The 22190-nt window shown below is 32.5% G+C and overlaps 1 protein-coding gene and 1 long non-coding RNA gene across 3 annotated transcripts in view; one reads left to right on the plus strand and one right to left on the minus strand.

Moving 5' to 3' along the window:
- LOC108916941 overlaps window positions 1–22190 on the plus strand; it is a 146205-nt gene that overhangs the window by 115872 nt on the left and 8143 nt on the right. For both annotated transcript variants that reach the window (XM_018723294.1, XM_018723303.2), the window contains 6 exons: window positions 3894–4057; window positions 4367–4594; window positions 12684–12846; window positions 13050–13370; window positions 17734–17862; window positions 20796–20971. In XM_018723294.1, coding sequence (XP_018578810.1) covers window positions 3894–4057; window positions 4367–4594; window positions 12684–12846; window positions 13050–13370; window positions 17734–17862; window positions 20796–20971 — 1181 coding nt within the window. The remainder of the gene's footprint in view (window positions 1–3893; window positions 4058–4366; window positions 4595–12683; window positions 12847–13049; window positions 13371–17733; window positions 17863–20795; window positions 20972–22190) is intronic.
- Window positions 1–22190, minus strand: part of LOC108916957 — a 75271-nt gene that overhangs the window by 49830 nt on the left and 3251 nt on the right. The window contains exon 2 of the long non-coding RNA XR_001964791.1: window positions 7311–7617. This is a non-coding gene — a long non-coding RNA (uncharacterized LOC108916957). The remainder of the gene's footprint in view (window positions 1–7310; window positions 7618–22190) is intronic.

The following is a 22190-nucleotide window of genomic DNA, read 5'->3' on the forward strand; positions in this document are numbered from 1 at the left end:
TGGGTTACCAGTTACATAGTGGAATGAAAATTAATGGATAAAGTTCTTGGAGAAAACCACACAATATTACCGTGCTAAAACTGAAATTTTTGTTTTAACTTCTTACAAATCTTGCTCGAATTTTGAAATCTATGATTCATAAAACATATCTAAACTTTAAACATAGAATCATCCCTATAAGAAAATATTGTAATTTCAAATAAAACATTAAATTAAAGATAAATCCAAATAAACCCATTTTAAGTATCGAAACTGCTCATATACAGGGTGTACCATAATTAATAGCGCAAATTAAAACAGCTGTAAGTACTAGATATTAGAAGTAAAAAAATCTTAGGAAACACGGGTCCGCAAAGGGACCGTTTTCGAGATATAGGGTGTCAAAAAAAATAATTTTTTTTTTCAAATTTTTGACGATACCGCAGGAATGTTTGAGATAAAGAACTAAGATTTTGTACACGTATTATCACTAACATTACCTACTTTAGAAAACATTAGCGGATTAAAATAGGCTTTCAAAATACCAATTGTCCCAGAGTCATAAAAGTTAGGGGCAAAAGAACCTTACGCGGTCCTAAAATCTCCGCCATTGTCATGTGAATAAAAATTGAACTAGCGCTCAAAAGCAGCTAATGTTAATGTTAAGACGTGTACAAAATTTGCGTTGAAAAAACTGAAAAAAAAAATATTTTTTTACACCTTATATCTCGAAAATGATGCGCTTGCGGACCCATGTTTCCTAAGACTTTATTGCTTCTAGTATCGTGTGCTTACAGCTGTTTCAATTTGGGCTATTAATTATAATACACCCTGTATAAAACGTTCAATTAAAGATAAATCCAAACGAACCCGTTTTGAGCATCATTAAACACCAAAAGCGGTTTTTTCATGTTACTGAACCCATTAGTCCACGATATTAGGGCCTAGATTTTGCCTGGACCCGTACGCATTCATAAAATGAAGGCAACCGTAACGTATACACGTACGCGGTTACGGCAGTGCCGTAAGTTCGTTGCGCTCCGAAATGATTTTTTCGGTCGTTTCTGCTCAAAGCGAAACCACAGCGGAACCGTTAAAATGAATAGTTCTCCTCGTATGTGGATCAGTATCATCACCACGGAAAATAAATGGTATACATAAATCTACCCTGATTATGAAAAAATATAAAGTGTTTTGAAAAAAGTTATATAGGTGATTCTCTGATGTGTTGATCTGAAACAAATAATTTATTAATAATATTCTGGACCTATATTGTCCGATATAGTTTCAGCTTAATTGGAAAATCCAGTGGCGTGCAGTTTTTTTTAATAAATCGCTAGGCCAGCTCAAAGCTGCTTATAGTTTTAGTGTTTCAGTTCGCGGTGGTTAATAGACGCGTCGCATAGTACGCGGGTAGCGTAAAGATGTCAGTGTGAGGGATAGTACAAAGGCTTTAAGGATAAGGACAAGGCAGGTATTAATTTAAAGTAAATAAAAAACAACTTCCTTACAATAAAACAAAGTAAAACTAAATTTAACGTAATTTAATAGATGCTTATTATATTATCAAATACCTACATAGGTAGCTAATAATGAAAGAATTAAAAACGAAGAAAAATTTAAAAACATTTTTAATTATGCGAAAAATATTACTGGACTACCAAGTAAACGTGGCAAAATTTGCAACGCATTAGAAATATTTTCGAAATATATTTCCCCCTAATTATCTACTCGTTTTGGGAATTTACATGATATAATTTTATTTGCTTTAATAGATTGCTCAAAATTTCCCGAGTATATATAAGCAAATTTCCCGAAAAATCGTTTGAATGTTTATTACAAATGTATCCAAAGTTTTTGAAATAGATAGGTTGAAAAACGAACTTACTATTTTGTACAGAGACGAACAATTTCGTAATTTAGAAATTCAAAAAACGATAGAAATATAATACAAGGAATTTAAAATGGTATTTCCGCAAACATACAAATTGTTTTGACCAGTTTTAACAATTCCTGCAACAAGTGTCTCGGTAGGAAGAAACTTTTTGTGTCTTAAGCGCATTAAAACTTACCTATGTACCTACTTAAGAAATACGATGACACAAGAGCGCTTAAACAACTTGAGGGTTGCTTTCGCTGTACAGCAAAAACAAAACGCTCTCTCAATGGTACAAATAACTATTTTTATTGAAAACTAAGCTTGTGGAAAAAGACGTGTTGTCGGTTCGAATGTTTGGTGGAGAGTATGCATCTGGTCGCCGACGCCAGTCCGCCGTAGACCCTTCCTGGAACGCTGGTGCGTCCGGCGGCATCTTGCTGGCGCTCTTGACGTAATGCTTAAAAATGGGTCACTTGCGGCATGTGTACCCATAAACTTATCAGTGATGATAATAAAAAAAGAACTATTATAAAGTCTTAGTGCCGATCCTCACTTTTATGAAGACATTATAAGGAAATTTACAAATTTAAAAAACGGACGAATAAACTTGTTTTATAAAAACTTTCACTATGTTTTTAAAATGTTTTGTTAAAAGTGGAGGCAAACGAAATCTGGCGGCGTTGTTTTGTATATAAATAGATAAGTTGTAATGAAAATTAGTTTTTATATTTTTTCATATTTTTTAATATTCTTAAGTAGGAACAGTTTTTTAATTATTAGGTGAACATATAACACCAGTTTTTCTATAATATTGTAAATGCAACTAAAAATTTCCAGATGCATTTAGTCGTTTGATCCTGAAAATTTTAAAAAATTTGCCTGCGGCGCTTTTTTTTCTTTCTGAGACGAAACAAGAGAACATTTTTTTCTGTCAACTATCTGCAGATTTTAAATATGTTTTTTTTTAACTTTTTATGAGCATATCACTTTTTTTTTTAATTCCCCCGTGATACCATTTACACGCCACTGGATTTTTCAATTCAACTGAATCTATACCCGACAATAGACATTCAGAATATTATTCGTCATGTAAAATCAAAAATTAATCGTAGTATAAATTTTCCGAGATATAACTATAGCTATGTTACTTTTTTAATTTCAACACGCTGTATCTTACAAATGAAGCTGAAATATCGCCCGTTCTTTAGCTGATGCCCTGTACTGCCTCTATTTTCAATTATTTATATCTTAAAAAGGAGCCATATGCGATACATTTCATTCGGACTGTCCATGCGATCACAGTGCGCCACTGGCCTGGATAATTAGGATGGCAGATCGAGACCGACTAGCGCGTACCTGAATTTTAATGGGCTTATTTACCATTTTCCATATGTGTGCCAGTAATTATTGCCGAGGAGTCGAGTTACTGGCGAATTTATAAGGCTCTCAGACTTAGCGCTTTAATATTTAACGGTAGATTATGAGGAATTAATTGGTGCGGTTTAAATTTCACCTGGATGTGTGCCAGGAAGTTTGGAAATGAAATTGATACACTCGGAGGACACTGCAATTGTGCTGTGCGGGTAGGATTCATTCCGATGTGGGTCAAGTTTGAAATACCTCATTTGTTTCAAATGAATGTTTGAATTGTAACACTTTTATATCCGCATTTAGTTTTGGTTTAGGAATAGGATCGTTTCCATAAATTAAGTTCTAAATAAAATATTGTACAACTCTGAAAACTTCTACAATTCTGTCATGTCTTTTTATGTTATTGATTTGGCAGTGCCAATAATGTCCAATAGTAGTGACTAGTCACTATCTCATATATCGACCAATATTAAGCCTATCAATAAAACAAACAATAACTACGAAAGAATAGTTATTAATAGGTAGTGTAGAATCAAGATATAGACGGACTATAAGCGAAATGATATAAATAACAGCACCTAATTCATTTGAAATAATTTAATATAAAGATATATTGACCGCTATTTGTGGATCTTTTCTTTAACCGAGTTATCTTCCTTTCCAGGAAGGATAGCATTCGAAAAACTGACAGACTTCGACTACAGGGGGAACACCTATTATACCGTGAAAAACTTGAGCTTATACGAATGCCAAGGGTGGTGTCGAGAAGAACCGGACTGCCAGGCTGCCGCGTTCAGCTTCGTCCTGAATCCCCTCATACCCATCCAGGTAAGTTATAATAAAACAACTAAAATACTGTGTAAAAAGAAGCTTTAAAGGAGAGACTAGATCAAGAACTGAGTCCACAAGCTTCCTTGAGTGGAAGTGAAGTATAGCAGCTTTGTTTGCTAAGTTTACTACCTTTTTATAAAAGATTTAAGATTTAAATAAGATTTAAGATTTATTTAAGATTTAAGATTTAAAGATTTAATCTGGCTGCGACATATATGTTAGATGGCCATTGAACAGGATACTGAAAATACTTCTCTCAGTTTTCCCTGCATCTGCGACTGATTATTCTTTTCTACTTTCTCGCAGGAAACGCTGTGCCAGTTACAAAACGAAACCTCTTCGAACAACCCCTCGGCGACACCCCAGAGGTCGGTCAACATGTACTACATGACCAAACTCCAGCTGAGATCGGAGAATATCTGCCTGAGACCATGGGCCTTCGAAAGAGTCCCCAATAAAATGATCAGGGGACTGGACAACGCACTCATCTACACGTCCACGAAAGAAGCCTGCCTTGCAGCTTGTCTAAACGAGGTATGTATAAAATTTTATCCCTGTAGTTCGTCTTAAGAGGGCACTATAGCAAATAGGCAACCACCAATACATTTTATTACACAGTTTGTCTGAATATGAATCAATGCACAAATAACAGACTTTCCTCCATTCTAACGTAGATTTCCTATAAAATAGAGTTAGTTTGAAATTCAAATTACTTTTTGTTGTAAAGAAATTTGTAATTTGCTGCTTTTTAACAAGTAAATTACAAATCTCGTTACACCAAATAGTAATTTGAGTTTCAAACTAAGTCCATTTTATAGAAAATCTGTATTAAAATGGGGGAAAGTCTGTTATTTGTGCATTAATTCATTTTTAGACAAATTGTGTAATAAAATCTATAAAAATGTATTGCTGGTTGCCTATTTGCTACACAGCCCTCTTAAGTACATTGTTTATTTCCTCATTGATTTAGCAACTTTCTTGCTGATTTTTACTTAAGGAATTTATATACTCCTTCGTTATACGTTCTTTAAATGGTAACTAACTTTTATAGATTTTCTGGTAGATGCCAAACTGAAAACCTCACTTCTGATTTATCGGAAAGCATCTCATCTACCGATGCGCTTTTATTTTACCGTTACCTTCGGGCTAAATCATAAGTCTTCGCCAACGTATCGCACATCGTTATATCCTTTCCTAGGGTCATGTGTGTGCATCGTCATTATGATTTTTGCCATTAAAGCTAAAAAGTAGTTCGTATAACTGAACCTCATAGTAGCCGCACATAAGCTACCTGCCATACGCCGCGATGACCTCTGCGATATTGCGGTGCTCATAAACCAGTGTGAATAACAGTAGCGTGCATCCTATTTTTCTACCCCAGAAGAATGGACAACGGAAAGAATGAAGTGATGGTCGGATAGCGACTGCATGTTGCAGGCTAGCCAACTGATTTTGTAGAACACCCTGTATTCTTCGAATAATAATTTTATTCCAGGATCACCCTATATATTTGAATATCAAAAATTCAACAAACTATTTTTCACTTTTAAAGTAATTCATGCACCTTATATTTTCTTTATGATCAATTCTATCAATTCTCATTTACGTATTCCGAATAAGGACCAAAAAAGTACATAAGGAGTTTGTCCCATCTTCGCTGTTACATCCTGTTTAAAATGCCACCGTTAATTCTCACATATATAATATTAAAAGCAAGTCGTATCAGGAAATGCAAACACTTTCATCATGCATCTACCCAATAAGGTACTATGAACTGGATTTGTGTTAAGCCATTATAAATTAGTCATAAGGGCAATTTCCTCTCACAATATCTGTTACAACGTTACAACTATGCGTGTATCGAAACAGATCTTAAAAAAAATTAAGTATGACATCCAACACTTGTGAAACAAGTGTTTTTTATAAATTCCCTGATTGTATAACTGTCCTGGACAACCTGTTTACGGCAGGATATGATTATTATTCCGATAAAACGCACCAATGCTGTTAGTCCCATGCAAATTATTTCCCGCTTATGGAAATAGGCAAAACTGAGATGAGCCGGCTTTTGCCTAATATGAAAATAAGTGGTGGCAAGCGACAGTAACTGTATCTGTTTTGAACTAACCCTTTTTTTAAGAGCAAGAACAGTTACGGTGCGTTTATTCTAATCTCTAGAAGAAAATTGCAAGATGCAAAAAAGTCCACGTCCTTACGGGTAAATAAGGTTTTTTACATATTAAAAATTGCAGCTGTATACGGTTTTATACTTGCTCCTACATTATCATCATTGCTCCTTCCATGTTTGCTAAATGATGATGGAATTGTGTCATGCATAAAGTGATAAAAGTAAATTATTACAGGTACGTCACTTTGAACCTTATTCACTCAAAAGTTTTGGAAGTCAACCGAGGGGTTCTCGAAGTCAACTGCATTTTTATTCAAAAACAGTACGTTTTAATTGATTTCAACAAAAGTACTCTCATATCTAATGAAATCTAATGAAATTTTACTTATAATACATGATATTCTGTATGAATTTAACTTCGAAAAAAGGTATGTCATAAAATATCAAAAATTGTAGCTAACGATATCTAGAATATGGTGAAAAAACTAAAAAGCTAACAATTCTAACTATGTAGGATCCTCAGAAACTTGTATCAAATTTGTATCAATACATTCCATTTTTTTTTTTGTTCTTTTGGAAAAGATATGGGCTAAAATTTTATTAAAAAATCATCTTTGACGTCCTGTATCTCTCAAAAATAATAAGTCCACAGAAAAATATCGTCTTATTTTTTTATGTTGTCAGAACCTGAATTTATGGTACCTTTTCCAAAAAAACCCTTATACTATATTCGATTTTCTTGCAAATCGCTCCATATTATTATCACTTAATTTTTGTTATTCACAATAATAAATAATACTTTTTCAATATAAAGAAATTAGGAAAATAAGTTATATACAAAAATTGAATGATCCATGCATAAAAAAAAAACTTGACTATCGTTAACGAAAATGTTAGTTTATGTAATACCTGAAATTGTGAAGCTCGATTTAGCTTTTAGTATTTGCAGTTACAAAGTTATTTCAGAACATAAAAAAAAAACAGGAGTATTCAAAATATGAATTGAAATATGCTTATAAATTGAAGTCGTTTTCCAGGAATTAAACAAAAACAATGGAATTACAAACATTTCGAAATTTGACACACCACAAATTCACAATATCATGCAAAAAGAAAGCTTACCTTTGAACTTCAACCAAAGTGACGAACTCCCTCGAAGAATCCCGACCATATCCTGGCACATACACTCGCGAAACTCGAAATTGGTGAGTTTACAATTGATTCTTTATCACTCGAGGAATACAACGATAACGTAAATTACCGAACATTTCTAATGGTGCTCACCAATCAACGGATATCAACGAATTTAGTCACTAAGTTGATGACGACAATCAACATAACTCCGATTAGTCACTTATAGTCACTATCACTAACACTCTTTCATCACTAAACCATTGGGGATGTCCTTTTAGGTTGCATTTATGGAACACTGGAATAAAAGTATTATATTAGACTTTTAGAAACACAACTATTTTCTTTAGCGTATTGTAGTGGTACACTCAAGAGCATACTCTTAAAAAAATTGCAACATAATCTTTGTTTGGAATGTTTTCTTTTAAATCAACTCAAAAAACACGAACATCAGCTGAGTCTGACTCTCATTCATTGTGAAATATTGAACTTATCCATGTTTTCCTGAATTCAGAAAAGCGGGGAAAAAATAAAAAATGATAAACTAAATTTTGGGTTAGTTTTTCGTTGAAATTATATCCAGTGTATTGTAGATGTACACCTATGCGAGTAACAGATACTATTGGCCCTTGTTGGCACTACCATCTTAGCAGAATTATTGTTAATATGAATGTAATGAAAATTCCCAATTCTTAATATTTTAATAAAGAAATCATCGTTCTCCATTTAAAAAGGTATTTTGAGGAATTACAATAAATACAGAAGTAATTATGTGACATATTGAGTTTATTTTATAAATAAATATTTTAATCTTACTGTTTACTTTTCATTGCAACTTAATCATGATAAAGTATAAACTGGAAATAAAATTGTTCAACTACGGCTTTTGTTGCACTGGCCTGCGGAAACCTTGGGCGGATATGAAACGTTATATTAAACTATGTTAACTTCGCGTTAACCTGTTTGGCGTTAAATTATAACGCGGTGGAAGCAGGGAGTAATTCCAAAATTATATATTGTGACAGTTCAGCTGCGATGACGCGCCTTTTATGCGATTTACGGGTACGCCTCTGTTGCAGAACGCTGGCGTAGGCTGGCCATACACCAGCGGATTATTTAATGGACTCGGATTTGACGCTTCTCTGAACAAGAGTGCAAAAATTCCATCCTCTCTGAACAAGCTCTAGTTGGGAATCGACAATACTCCGTAGAATCTGTTATAAAATTCGCTAAACTTTATTTAACTAATGTGAAGTTAATGCCTGGTAATTTGGACCGTTCGACAAATAAAGGAAAACAATATGGTTATACTCTTTTTTGTTGCAATTTATTTTCTTTTAAACATTCTTTGCTTATTCAAATCCAAAGCCTATCCAAAAGATCAAGGAACCACCTTCTATGCCCCAATTCAAGTACACCCGTTCTGCGTCAGTAACATTTTGTCTACATTCACCATATATTAATAGCATATCCTCCTGTTCATGATTATTACAATTACATATTTCAAAAAAAAAAACAAACCGTAAATAAAATTAACGCTCAAAAACATTCTGATTATTATTATACAGTAATAAGAGTACAGTAATAACAGCAGTATATAATAGTAACAATTATTACTTGTCAATAATTTACCGGGCTAATTAGAGCTAGAATTTCCGATGAATTGGTCCGACTAGATACCTTGGCTTCGATCCGCAGATCGAAACCATTAAAAAGGTTCGCTCGTGTACGGCGTGCCTTAGCCTCGATCCATGATGTCTGCTGATTAGCTCGGGTGATATATATTGGCTGTAAAAGTTAGCCCTGGCGATCTGTAAACAAACCAAATACGTTTGTTAATTAAAATTTGATTAAAATTTGTTTACATCTCAGTTGGCTCAGTGATTAACTTTTCAGCTAATTCGATAGGAAATTAATCACACCCGCACGCAGACAGTTGAGGGCTGTATCTTAGATTACTATCGAACAGTTATGGGGAATATGTTTACCTTAAAAAATGTTTCCAGTTAATTTTTTACCTAAAATGCCTATACAGAGTTGGATATTTTTGTTAAAACTTTAGATCGGTCCCTCTCTCTCTCTCTCTCCGAACGTGATTGGCTCACGACTGATCTCCTCTACATATACGTGACAGGAACAGCCAATGACATTCGGCGAGAGAGAGATAGCACGTACCTTCATAGCAGCCAGCTATCTCCCTTATAATGGCTTGTTTCACTCATTTCTAATGTACAGGGTTAGTCACTATAATCTGACAACTTATTGTGAGTTTATTATTAAAGTTACAAATAAAGTTTTTAATACAAAAGTTTCAGCTTTCTTATGAATTTTTATAAAACAGTATTAGAAAAAACAATTGAATAATGGAAATCACTGAATTAAAGAAACATTTTTTTTTAAATGGAACGCCCTATATATTAGTGTATTAGTGTAGTACAGCTTCGTTAAATTTGTCCCTTTTCAAAATAAATATAATACGTTACTCTTAGATTCAGGACTTTTCGACATATTTCAGTTTAAAACTCGCCTAGTTCATAGCTACTGCGATCCGTCAGGCTCCTGTTTTTTCAAAAATAATATTTAATTTAGTGATTTCCATTATTCAATTGTTTTTTCTAATACTGTATTATAAAAATTCATAAAAAAGCTAAAACTTTTTTATAATTTCAATAATAAACTCACAATAAGTTGTCAGATTATAGTGACTAACCCTGTATTCTTTGTGTTATTTCAAACATACCTAGTCATATTACTGAAGCAATTTGTCCAATTAGTTAACAGTTGTTTGTTAAAAGTTTGTTTTATTCTTTTTCGTTCCAATCATTGTCTTTCTGACCGTCAACATTTTATGATAGTTTCAGGGGAAATTTGTCGCATTGTAATCGTAATTTATATACCAAATTTTTCAAAATTTGACTCTTTTCATAAAACTCGTATGCTACTGGAAAAATAACTACATTTACAGTCGAAGAAACCCATCTAGAAGCAATTATTTTCTACGATACGAATTATAATTCCATCTAGGGTCATTTTTTGAGCAACCTTCGAACAAAGCGAGCGCCACATTTAGCAGCCAACGGCATTTTTGCTAATTGCAATAAGTCAAACCGTAAACGATGAGAAACAATACTTCGGACTCGTGACAAGAAATATCCATATCCATCGAGTTCAGGTGATGTCGTCGTATAATAACACGGCCTGACAGGAAATAACGGCACGACAATCGACGTTTCTAGAAATGGCCGATCCATACAAAATAATTAAAACCTGCTGTAGGAAATGCCAGAGCACGGGTGGTCCAAAGTGGCCGATAAGGAAGAACGTGCCGGCTAAAAACTGGGGTGATAAAATATAAATTGTATTTAACTGTTGTATTGTTTACGTTCATCGACTTTATAGTTGTTACGATCTCAATTGGAACCGCATAAAAACATTTAACTCGTAAATTCTACGGAATCCATAGACGTCCAGAAAAATTTAGCCCTGTCTCGTCTAGATATACTATATTCCGAGCTATATTACTATATAATTACCATACGATAGTCAAGTTTTTTATGTTTAAAATCGCATTGTATAGACCAAGGTCGATAATTTTTGAAACCAAAAAAAAAAATAGTAGGATGAAACCCATTGGAAAAGAAAGAGAATATAACAGAAATGAAAGGAAAAATAATTTACGGGCGATCTGAGGTCGGGAAGGGGAAGGGGGTGAGTTTTTAAGGGTAAAAAACGGTTTCCCTTGATTTCCGGAAAAACTACAAGTCTTATGGAAAAAAGTTAAATGGCAAAGTTGTAGGTAATAAAAAGATCTACAACTTTTGTATTTACACTTTTTTCACATAACCTCAAAATTTATGTGAAAAATTCAAATAACCAAGTTTTTGGTTTTTTATTTTTATCTTTTACAAACAAATTTTTTTTTCACGAAATTTGGTGAAAACTTACCTATTTATGTCCCAAACACGCTGTAATTTTTTTGATTTGAAATATTTATTTTTTCACCTTATTTTTACTTAATATCGAAAAAGCACCCTAATTTTCAATCGAAAATTCTCACGTCAAAATATCTGCTTTTTTAAAAACGTCGGTGGGCTTTTTCTTCGTTGAAATCTCTACTTTCTGATGGTGTAAAAAAAAATATACATTACTATGGTAAGTTTTCTCAGGAAATGCAAAGAAACGAAAGAAGATTCTACAACTTTCTCAAAATATTGTAGATGTCTTATTAAATATTAACTTTATTAACTTATTTGGTTGTTAATTATAATAGTATATTTCGACTTGTAATTTTTTTGTTTATCAATGTAACATGGAATCTTACGTTTTTCGAGTAATTAAAGTGTAAATTTTAATAAATAGCTCAAAATTGTACATAATGATTAGAAAAAAATTTTCGGATTCTAGTTCGTTTCTTTGCATTTCCTGAGAAAACTTACCATAGTAATGTATATATTTTTTTACACCATCAGAAAGTAGAGATTTCAACGAAGAAAAAGCCCACCGACGTTTTTAAAAAAGCAGATATTTTGACGTGAGAATTTTCGATTGAAAATTAGGGTGCTTTTTCGATATTAAGTAAAAATAAGGTGAAAAAATAAATATTTCAAATCAAAAAAATTACAGCGTGTTTGGGACATAAATAGGTAAGTTTTCACCAAATTTCGTGAAAAAAAAATTTGTTTGTAAAAGATAAAAATAAAAAACCAAAAATTTGGTTATTTGAATTTTTCACATAAATTTTGAGGTTATGTGAAAAAAGTATAAACACAAAAGTTGTAGATCTTTTTATTACCTACAACTTTGCCAGTTAACTTTTTTCCATAAGACTTGTAGTTTTTCCGGAAATCAAGATAAACCGTTTTTTACCCTTAAAAACTCACCCCCTTCCCCTTCCCGACCTGAGATCGCCCGTAAATTATTTTTCTTTTCATTTCTGTTATATTCTCTTCCTTTTCCAATGGGTTTCATCTTACTATAATTTTTTTTCACTTTTTTGTTTGCTCATGATCAAAGCATAAGAAGAAATTTCAAGTGAAGTGCATACGGTCCTATGCTTTAAGATTTACAGGTTCCAATTGACATCGAACAACTATATCTCCGTGGCGTTGTTTCTTTTGTTGTTCTCCAGGTATTTTTTACTACAAAGACCAATCAAATAAGAGTGAGAATGGTGTCTGACGCAGAATGTACGCGATATTTTTAAGATGAAAATATACCTCACAGAATCACCAAAAAGAATTGCAAACATTGTTCGATGAATATCTAAAGGTTTTTTTTCTAACCCTCCGTTCCCACACTTCGCTAATTGCCAGCCAATTTAAACGTGTATCGAGATCTAATCTCCCCTGATCTGTTTTCTTTCAGCATCGTTTCACGTGCCGCTCCGTCGAATACAACTATGTGACACTCCAGTGCCAATTGAGCGACACCGATCGGAGAACCGCCGGCCAATTCGTCCAGTTCGTGGATGCCCAGGGTGTGGACTACTTCGAGAACTTGTGCCTGAAGGGCAACCAGGCATGTAAAGGTAAGAAACGTTGCACGCTACAAAATTAGGGGTCGAATGAAAATATTTTTTCTGAAATTTCGAGTCAGTTGCGTGGAATTATTTATTCCTGCACTTTTAGGTCCCATGAAACAACCAAAGAACCAAATTACTACCATATTGTTACAAAATACTAAACGTATTAGTTAATTTCAACTTCTAATGAAAATCATTTCTTGACACAGCCAACCGAGTCTTCCAAGTACCCAGGATAGGGGTCGCCGACGACAAGGTGGCCCAATACGCCAGTCTCCACTACTACACGGACAAAGAGCTCCAGGTTACCAGCGAGGCCGCCTGTCGGCTGGCCTGCGAGATCGAGAACGAGTTTCTATGTCGTTCCTTCCTATACAAGGGTACGCCTCAGGGATCTCAGTACAACTGTCAGTTGTTCCACTTGGACCACAAGACCCTTCCCGATGGACCAAGCACTTACCTCAACGCTGAGAGACCTCTGATCGACAACGGAGAGAGGATTGGGACATATTACGAGAACAGTTGCGAGAGTATGTAGCAATTGTTATTATTTTTTTAATATACTTGTTTCTAATGGCTACATTATCGCTTTGATAAAAAACCTATATAGTCCAAGCATTCTGTCACGGATTAATGTTAAATTTGCAGAAATTATTACCTGGACAAAAAAATATGACCGTATAGAAAATTAAATTTTAAATTGAGTTTCTTGTTCTTTAAACTCGATCCAATATGGCGAACATGGTTAAAAAAAATCGCAAAGTTGAAAAAAACGGTTTTTCTAAAATAACTAAAAAAATATAGCACGGATTGAAAAATTTTAAATGAGAAAGTTGTAGGTTTTAAAAAGATCTATCGACTGATTTTTTGAAAGTATCGATTGCTTTGTTACTTTTCGAGATATATCGAAAAAACCGTTAAAAATCTTCTCTTTTCTCTTCTTCTATAACTCGTTTACATTTACGTGCCCATATTTGCTATTTACTGCAAGCATAGCCCGCGGCAAGCCAAAAAAGTACATTTTTGAAAAATTTAAAAATATTAATTATTTTTCGAGATATATCGATTTTTTGAAAAAAAGGCGCTCTCGAAAATTGGCTAGATCTTCTCAGCGGATAGCCCTACAGTAACGATTTTCGGTTTATTTTCTTCGTAAAGAGTTATATTATCATGCTGTTAAAAAATGTTGACGATTTTATTAATTTTAAGGATCAAAAAATGACTGAAAAAGTTGCACTTTTTTTGGGTATGTTTTTTTCAAATAACTATTTCAATTTTTATTATTTTTTTGTACTTAATCTGGGGTAGCTAAACACGAATATTATAGCATTTTCGCCTTAGAAGCAAAATAGACCCGTAAATGTTTAGTTTTCTTTCTTTAAAAGTCATTTTCATAAAATAAAAATTGAAATAGTAATTTGAAAAAAACATACCCAAAAAAGTGCAACTTATTCAAAGTCATTTTTTGATCCTTAAAATTAATAAAATCGTCAACATTTTTTAACAGCATGATAATATAACTCTTTACGAAGAAAATAAACCGAAAATCGTTACTGTAGGGCTATCCGCTGAGAAGATCTAGCCAATTTTCGAGAGCGCCTTTTTTTCAAAAAATCGATATATCTCGAAAAATAATTAATATTTTTAAATTTTTCAAAAATGTACTTTTTTGGCTTGCCGTGGGCTATGCTTGCAGTAAATAGCAAATATGGGCACGTAAATGTAAACGAGTTATAGAAGAAGAGAAAAGAGAAGATTTTTAACGGTTTTTTCGATATATCTCGAAAAGTAACAAAGCAATCGATACTTTCAAAAAATCAGTCGATAGATCTTTTTAAAACCTACAACTTTCTCATTTAAAATTTTTCAATCCGTGCTATATTTTTTTAGTTATTTTAGAAAAACCGTTTTTTTCAACTTTGCGATTTTTTTTAACCATGTTCGCCATATTGGATCGAGTTTAAAGAACAAGAAACTCAATTTAAAATTTAATTTTCTATACGGTCATATTTTTTTTGTCCAGGTAATAATTTCTGTAAGCATTTCTCTATAATGCTTGGACTAATAGGAAATTGAGCTACGGTACATAATTCATATGTTTCTCCATTTTAGTACTTAATTCCTTATTTTGTTTTGAACTTTTAATTTTATTTTATGAAATTTTTATATTCATTGAAGTATATCCCTTCTATGTTTTGGAGGTATCGAAAAAAGGAAAATTAAGCCTACTAACTAATGGTTATCATTTCAACAAAATTACTGTCTATATTTTTAATTTAACTTACTGAAATTGATTTTAATTGGACGAAGCATTTTTCAACCCAAATAAAACTGGCGCCAATATTATGCGCTTAACGACTGACTGTTAATTTTATTAAATTGCATAGGCTCTTTATCTCTATTTAATTGAATTGTGCTGTATACAGGGTGTCCCATTTTTTTCAAAATTCGGAAAATAAAAAAAAATAACGTCTTCAACTATTTTTCCCACGAACATATCTACCCATTTTTTATGATAACTAAAATTATATAATTTTTATGAACTTCTCTACCTCTTCTCCTTAAAAAGTTACAATAACAAACATTATACAAAAATGTATTCTATTGTATTGGAACTAGTCATGACTTAATCAACATTACTGTGAAAAACAATCGCTATAACTCCTATCGGATCAGCGCTCCAAGTTATTTAGCTTATAGTCATGGTAACCATTGGAGCTCAAAATTCATTGCACAGACCTTCTTTTTAAATTTAATGGAAAAGTGGCTCCTCGTATAGAATTTCTAGGATTTTCCTCAAAATATTTTAATACGGTACTGACTTTGAAATTCCTCTCATGATATAAGTTAGCAGCTCTTCTGGCATTTTTTTGACATTCACCATAAATAAAAATCGTGTTAGTAAACAGTTTTTAATTTTTAGCAACCACTTACTAGTTTGTTGATCATACAATAGCGTTTGACAGAAACTAATATGTAAACAGACTTGTGACAGCAGTTTCAGCCATTGTTTTTCACAGCAATGTTGATTAAGTCATGACTAGTTCCAATACAATAGAATATATTTTTGTATAATGTTTGTTATTGTAACTTTTTAGGCAGAAGAGATAGGGACAAAATTTCTGCACAAAAAATGTTCATAAAAAATAGATCATTTTGTTACCATAAAAAATGGGGATGTTCGTGAAAAAAAAAACGAGTGTTTTAATTTACTTACCTGTTTTAAGATATAATATGTAATTTAATGTTAAAAAATAATACTATTATGCATATTACAACCAAAAACTCGACTATCATTAAAATAAACTTTATACATAAAAAATATGTCATTTCCTGAGTTTTTTACATAAAAACATTGTTTTTTAAGAAACTTGTTTATTGGTACCATTGTCAATTATTATTTTTCGAAAAAATGCGAAAAAATATTTTTTTACAAAATTAATAGTTTATAACAAATTAATATAGTTTATAACAAATTAATAATTAATTATTGCAAAATGGACCGTGCAGTTTTTATTTTCATGCGCTACCCCAGATTAAAAAAAAACGTTAAATTGATCCACAATTACTGGAGATATCGCAAAATTTTCGGGCAATTAAGATTTGAAGTCTGGAAACGTTTCTGTCTTATTTCCCCCACCACATTCCAGGTGTAAAAATGTATTGGTGGACGTTTTTTAAAGCGTTAAAAAATTACTATAAAATACATATCTTTAACCGTTATTATGAAGTTTAAGGGTTCATTGATTTATTCCCGAAATTTTAAGTCTTAATGTTTATAAATTAAAAAAAAAACGCTATCTCGGCTAAAAATGGTCCTTTTTTTTTAAATTCGTAAAAAATTATCAGGATTGCGAATATCAAGGCGGCTTTAAAAAAATATTCATTCTTCGCAAAGTTATTAACGAAAAACCTTATAAACAAATTACACTATTTGTTTATACGCCGTTTTGAGGAGGTTAGCCTATGAAATTACAATTTCCAATTGCATATCTTGAAAATATAAGTCAAGACGAAACAAATGAGCCCTCATAAGGCCCTTTATTATAACGTTAACAACCGCATTTTGCAATTGAAAAAATGCTATTTCTAATAAACAAATGCAAAAACTCGTAAACAACTAAATATTTTTTTTTACCAAATTTACAGGGTAAGCGTAACAAAATACAACTTTTACTGCAGTTTAGAGATTTATGCTCTTTTCTTCTATTTATATCAAATTCAAATTTCGCTGTTTTTTTGCAATTATTTAAACAAATTGTTAATGGATTTTAATTTAGCAGGTCTCAAATGAAGCGTTTTTTGAAAACCTATCAGTGTAAACAAAAGCAAAAAATCCTGTTGGAGAGCATTTTTTAATACAGCTAAAAAACACAATTTTTTGTAATTTTTATATTATAATCATTGTTTAAACAATGATCTTGTTGTTTTAAACTGATACTTTGGAAAATATTATTTCTTTTTGCCTAAACTAAACGATTAAACCAAGTTTCAATCTGAAACGAATTACCTTTAATTTACATTACAAATTTCATTTACTGGGCTATTTCTACAAGAACCAAACATCTCTGTGCTCACTCTGCTCGCTGGAAATACTACTTCAGACAATACCGCCATTATCCCTAATAGGAGTAGCTCTTTTACGGTGACTGGCCCCAACAATAGCACAGTGAAATTATACATTACTGAAAGATATTTACTTTCGCGAGCAAACGTTATCATAGACATGCAATATAAGCCAATTGCGAATTTACTTAATACCAGACGTAAGGTTCCTCAGCCATAAACAAAGTCATTAAAGTCCATCCCACATGCATATTTCCCGGAAAGATATAAATGCGTGGCGCAACGCAAAGACCATTTTTACATAATAAGTAAATCTGCATTTTACAGAAGCAACCGCTACATCCGGTGCCCCATCTGATAACACTCTTCCTGTGGTTTTCGAGACCACCGAGGACTCGAATTTCAACCTCACCAAGAGCGACATCAACTGCGACAAGACGGGGACCTGCTATGATGGTGAGTACAATGGAAAATAATGCTTTAAATTTTACCACACAAACTGATTTGATATTTTTTGTAATTCCACACCCTGTATCTCGAAAACGACACATTTCCGTACACATGTTTATAAGAACCTTTTTATTGATTTGTGACATAGAATCCACCATTAAAGTTTGGCAGTGTATGTCATAAACTTAAACGTGACATTTTTGCGAGAAAATTATTCACAATCACACTAAATGTATTTTTGATATATGTCGTCAAGAAAATCACTCTTGGACAAAAGAACGACGCAGCGTTGTTATGGAGCTAGAAACTTTCCAAGGTAACTTGATGGACTATAAACTTAATGGACTAAAATATTTTTGTATAATTTATAAGAAAATTATTTTCAAAGTTCCATATCTCGAAAAGGCTTAAAATTATGTATAACTTTTATTATTGACATTTTGTTCTATCTCTCGACAGAAAGGATGGGAGAAGCCCCTAATGTCTGATCAGAAAAATGATTTTTTGTAAGGATTGGCTCATCAAAAGCCCAAATGTTATATCTCGTTGGAAATGTCTTTTCATGCTTTATCTCGTGGTGAATGCGTAATGTCATTTACTCGATATGGAAACCTATAGATGGCGTTGTTTCAAAAGAATGCACATTTTGACGCCAAAAAGGGTTCGATATCTTTTTTTGTTATCAAGTTATTCGCAAATTTGTGAGCAAAAAATAAATAATGATAAAGGTAATGAATTGAGGAACACGACGCTAACGAAAAGACATTTAATTACCAAAACAAAATGCGTTTATAGAAGAAAGTGGGACATCCTATATGTATAATCTTTACTGAAGTTTCCAATCAACCAACGTTTTGACTTTATTCCAAATCTCCCTCAGGGAGACATTAAAACAAAATTTGAAAGCATTCCAATATTTTGAAAAACAAACACAGACTAAAATTATTAATTAAATTTAATTAACATTAATTTAATTTAATAATAATAGCATTCGCGTAATTGTAAGACATCACGCAGGATGTCATGCAAAAGAAATAAGATTTCCTCAATTACCGGTCTTCCTTATCTCACGAATACCTTAAAAACAACCTTGGGAAAACATAGTTAATTGTCGGAAATGCTAAAATCTAAAAAGCATCCCACTTTTAAAATTATATGCAATAGTTTAAGTCTTTGCATCATAACAAACTACTGTTATTTACACTTATATTAATGACTACTTGAGGTAGATCACATGTCAACATTGACTTATTTTGTGCATAAGTAATTTGTTGTGCTGGTTCGTATATTTTTTTTCTGGTACAGAGACTGTAGCTCTAGTTAAAATCTAACTCGTGCGTAAGAAATAAATATATGACGATGATATTTACTGACAGCTGTGATATTTATATTACAATATATTATTGCCTATAGTTTCATTAGTACTTATATATTATTTCATTTAAGCCATTTGTGCGTAAAATAAGAGTACACGCTACCAATGTCCCTCAGTTCTCAAGACTAGAAATCGTAGTTCATGAGAAATGTATAACAGTCTTCCTATTATCGATGTTATTATTGCCGGTGCTCCCAGTAAATCTCATAAAGCGGTTTTACTTCGATATAATTCAACGATTCCAGTATCAATTAACTTCAAAGATTTCGATCAAAGCCAACTCGAGTTGTAGCTAGCTCATTAGAGGGGTTTCGCCATGAAATAAATTAGTAAATAATTGCAGGTAATAAAGCTTCAATCTCCAGTATTGATCTACTTTAAAGCTAGCATTGCTGCTGAGTGGAAAAATAGATTGCGAAAAGTGTATTAGAAAAAAAAAACAAACATGAAAATTACTATAAATAAGAAAATAACGCCAAGTAAAAATATACTAAATATTTTCTCCTTTATATTAATTTCAAATACTTGGGAGTTTTTAAAAGATTTTCTGATATTTTATGAACTGTCCTCGTATGTTTGCTTTTATTTAAACTTGTCTTCTCTCTTTCTATAGTCTTTCCGAAGTCAGTTCAACATGTATATAAACGCCTAGCAATAAAATTTAGTGAGTTTAAAATAGTTTTCTGCTAAAGGTAAAAAAGTAATAATAATAATGTGTAGAAAATTTCTATTATATGTTCATTTGGCCAACAATATATTTTTTCTTTATATAAATTATAAATTGTCCGCTGAATTATGTCTTTCGCCATGTCATCGATATTATTAAATTTTTGTTTTCGTTTCCTCTTTACGCAATGATCTACCTTGTTTAATAACACGAAAAATTGTGGACACTGAAACTTTAGTTAATATGTGAATTCTATTTATAATTTCATTATCTGATTTTTCAATTTCTTCCTTCATCAACAACCGGTTCTACTAATTCAATATTGTATGGCGGCATTTCGTTTTGTTCCGTTTCAAAAGGTCTCCAAAATGCCATGTTGTAATCATATTTATAAACAAAATATCCCTCTTATTTCTCCCTTTCGCAATTGTAATATGAATGATTAACACACCAAATTCCGCATTGTTGCATTGTATTGCTAGGCAATTTGTCAACAAGTGAAGTTTATGGCCCAGTCGCCCAGTGCGGCTGTGTTTAGTCCGACCAGACCTGTATACGGGTATGACTACGTTTGCTTTTATTTAAATTTGTATCACCCTGTATATTACTAGAAATATGATTTCAATAATATTTATTTCTTAATGACATAAAAAGTATATTAATGTGCCGATTCAACACAAATTAGTGGACCAACAAGAGAGGACATTAATGTGCCACTCTGTATGTCTTCAGGCGAAACCAAACATCCTCCGCTTCGCGTACCAACCGAAGAACTCATTACCTCTAAAAGATGTACAACAACCGTCCCATTACCGACGTTGCTGTTGCCTGGTGCTCCCCATAAATCCCATAAAGTCGTTCCCCCAGTAATATAATTCAACGTTATTTCACTTCTAGTATCAGTTAACTGCAAAGACACCAAGATCGCCGTCCAAGTACGTACTAATAAGCCTTTCAATGGGAGGATTTATGCCCTGGGTAGATCGGAGACTTGCAATGTCGACGTACTCAACAGCGATCTCTTCAGATTGGACCTGACCATGACTGGGCAGGATTGTAATACGCAGTCTGTGGTAAGTAATGGTGCTGGTTCTCATTCGCGGGGAAAAAAATCAAGTGGGGTTTTATACGCGGATATCCTACAAGGTATTTCGGGAAAGTTATAAACTATTGCACCAATCGGGCCCAATTTGTGACCACATATAAAGGATTATAATACCCTCATTTTTAGTAGATTAAAATTCGCCTATGACCATTATTGTAAAAGCTATTAACAAGTAAAAACCACTGAAAAAATGCAAGTTTTTTGCAATTATCTCGATAAATAATGCACCGATTTTAATGAATAAAAAAAGAAATTGTATGTTTTTTTATACCTACAACTTTCATATCCTTTTTCTCTATCTTGCCTCTGAAAAATTATATTTGAGAAAATCCATATTTTGACTACTTTGACCATTGTTTATTCGGAGTGGGGTCAAAATTGGCTGTACTATAGTCTGTTTAGAAATGAAGAAATCGTAAATAAATGTAGTACTGGTGCTTATATTCAATATTTTTATATTATGTATTATCGGTGTAGGATAAGGTGTACTTTTAAAAAAACTTTGTGCGATCGGACTGTACTAAATTGTAGCAGGTAGCTAAAATTTAATCCTCGACAATCCGTCTTTGTCTATGCCGCTTCAATTTCTCGGTCCATTTCTCTTATAAGTAAACAATATAAAAACAGCATTTCAAAACATGAGGCTACTTTAAGCATCATAACCGGGTTAAGAGGGTTTTTAGTAATTCAAATAAAATTATTCAATATTATTATCAAAATATTTATTTAAATTTAATGAATAGACTTTTATTCCACACAAAAATATATGTATTTTGAAAATTCAAATTATGGTGAGTAAATGTAGTGTTGTATAAATGTACAATAAAGAAAATAAAAAAGTAGGTATATTAAAATTCATCCTCTGAATATTCTGATGAATTATCTTCGTCTCCTAGATTGATAACGATAGGTTCCACAGTAACGTCAATTAAATTATCGAGTTCCCACATTTTCTCCTCTTCTTTTTGTACATGATGTATACATCTTTGCCAGTTATCTGCAGTTACTCGTTCCAAGGAATTTTTTAACAAAATTTTCACGTCACTTAATTTAAACGTCGTATTATTTCGCGCTACATCTCCTTTTACCTGCGCCCAGACTAATTCGATTGGGTTAAGTTCACAGTGATAAGGTGGTAACCGTAGTACCGTTATTTGGCGATTTGTTGCCATTTCATCGATAACATA

Source organism: Anoplophora glabripennis, unplaced genomic scaffold (assembly GCF_000390285.2).
Source record: "Anoplophora glabripennis isolate ALB-LARVAE unplaced genomic scaffold, Agla_2.0 scaffold1, whole genome shotgun sequence".
NCBI lineage: Eukaryota > Metazoa > Arthropoda > Insecta > Coleoptera > Cerambycidae > Anoplophora > Anoplophora glabripennis.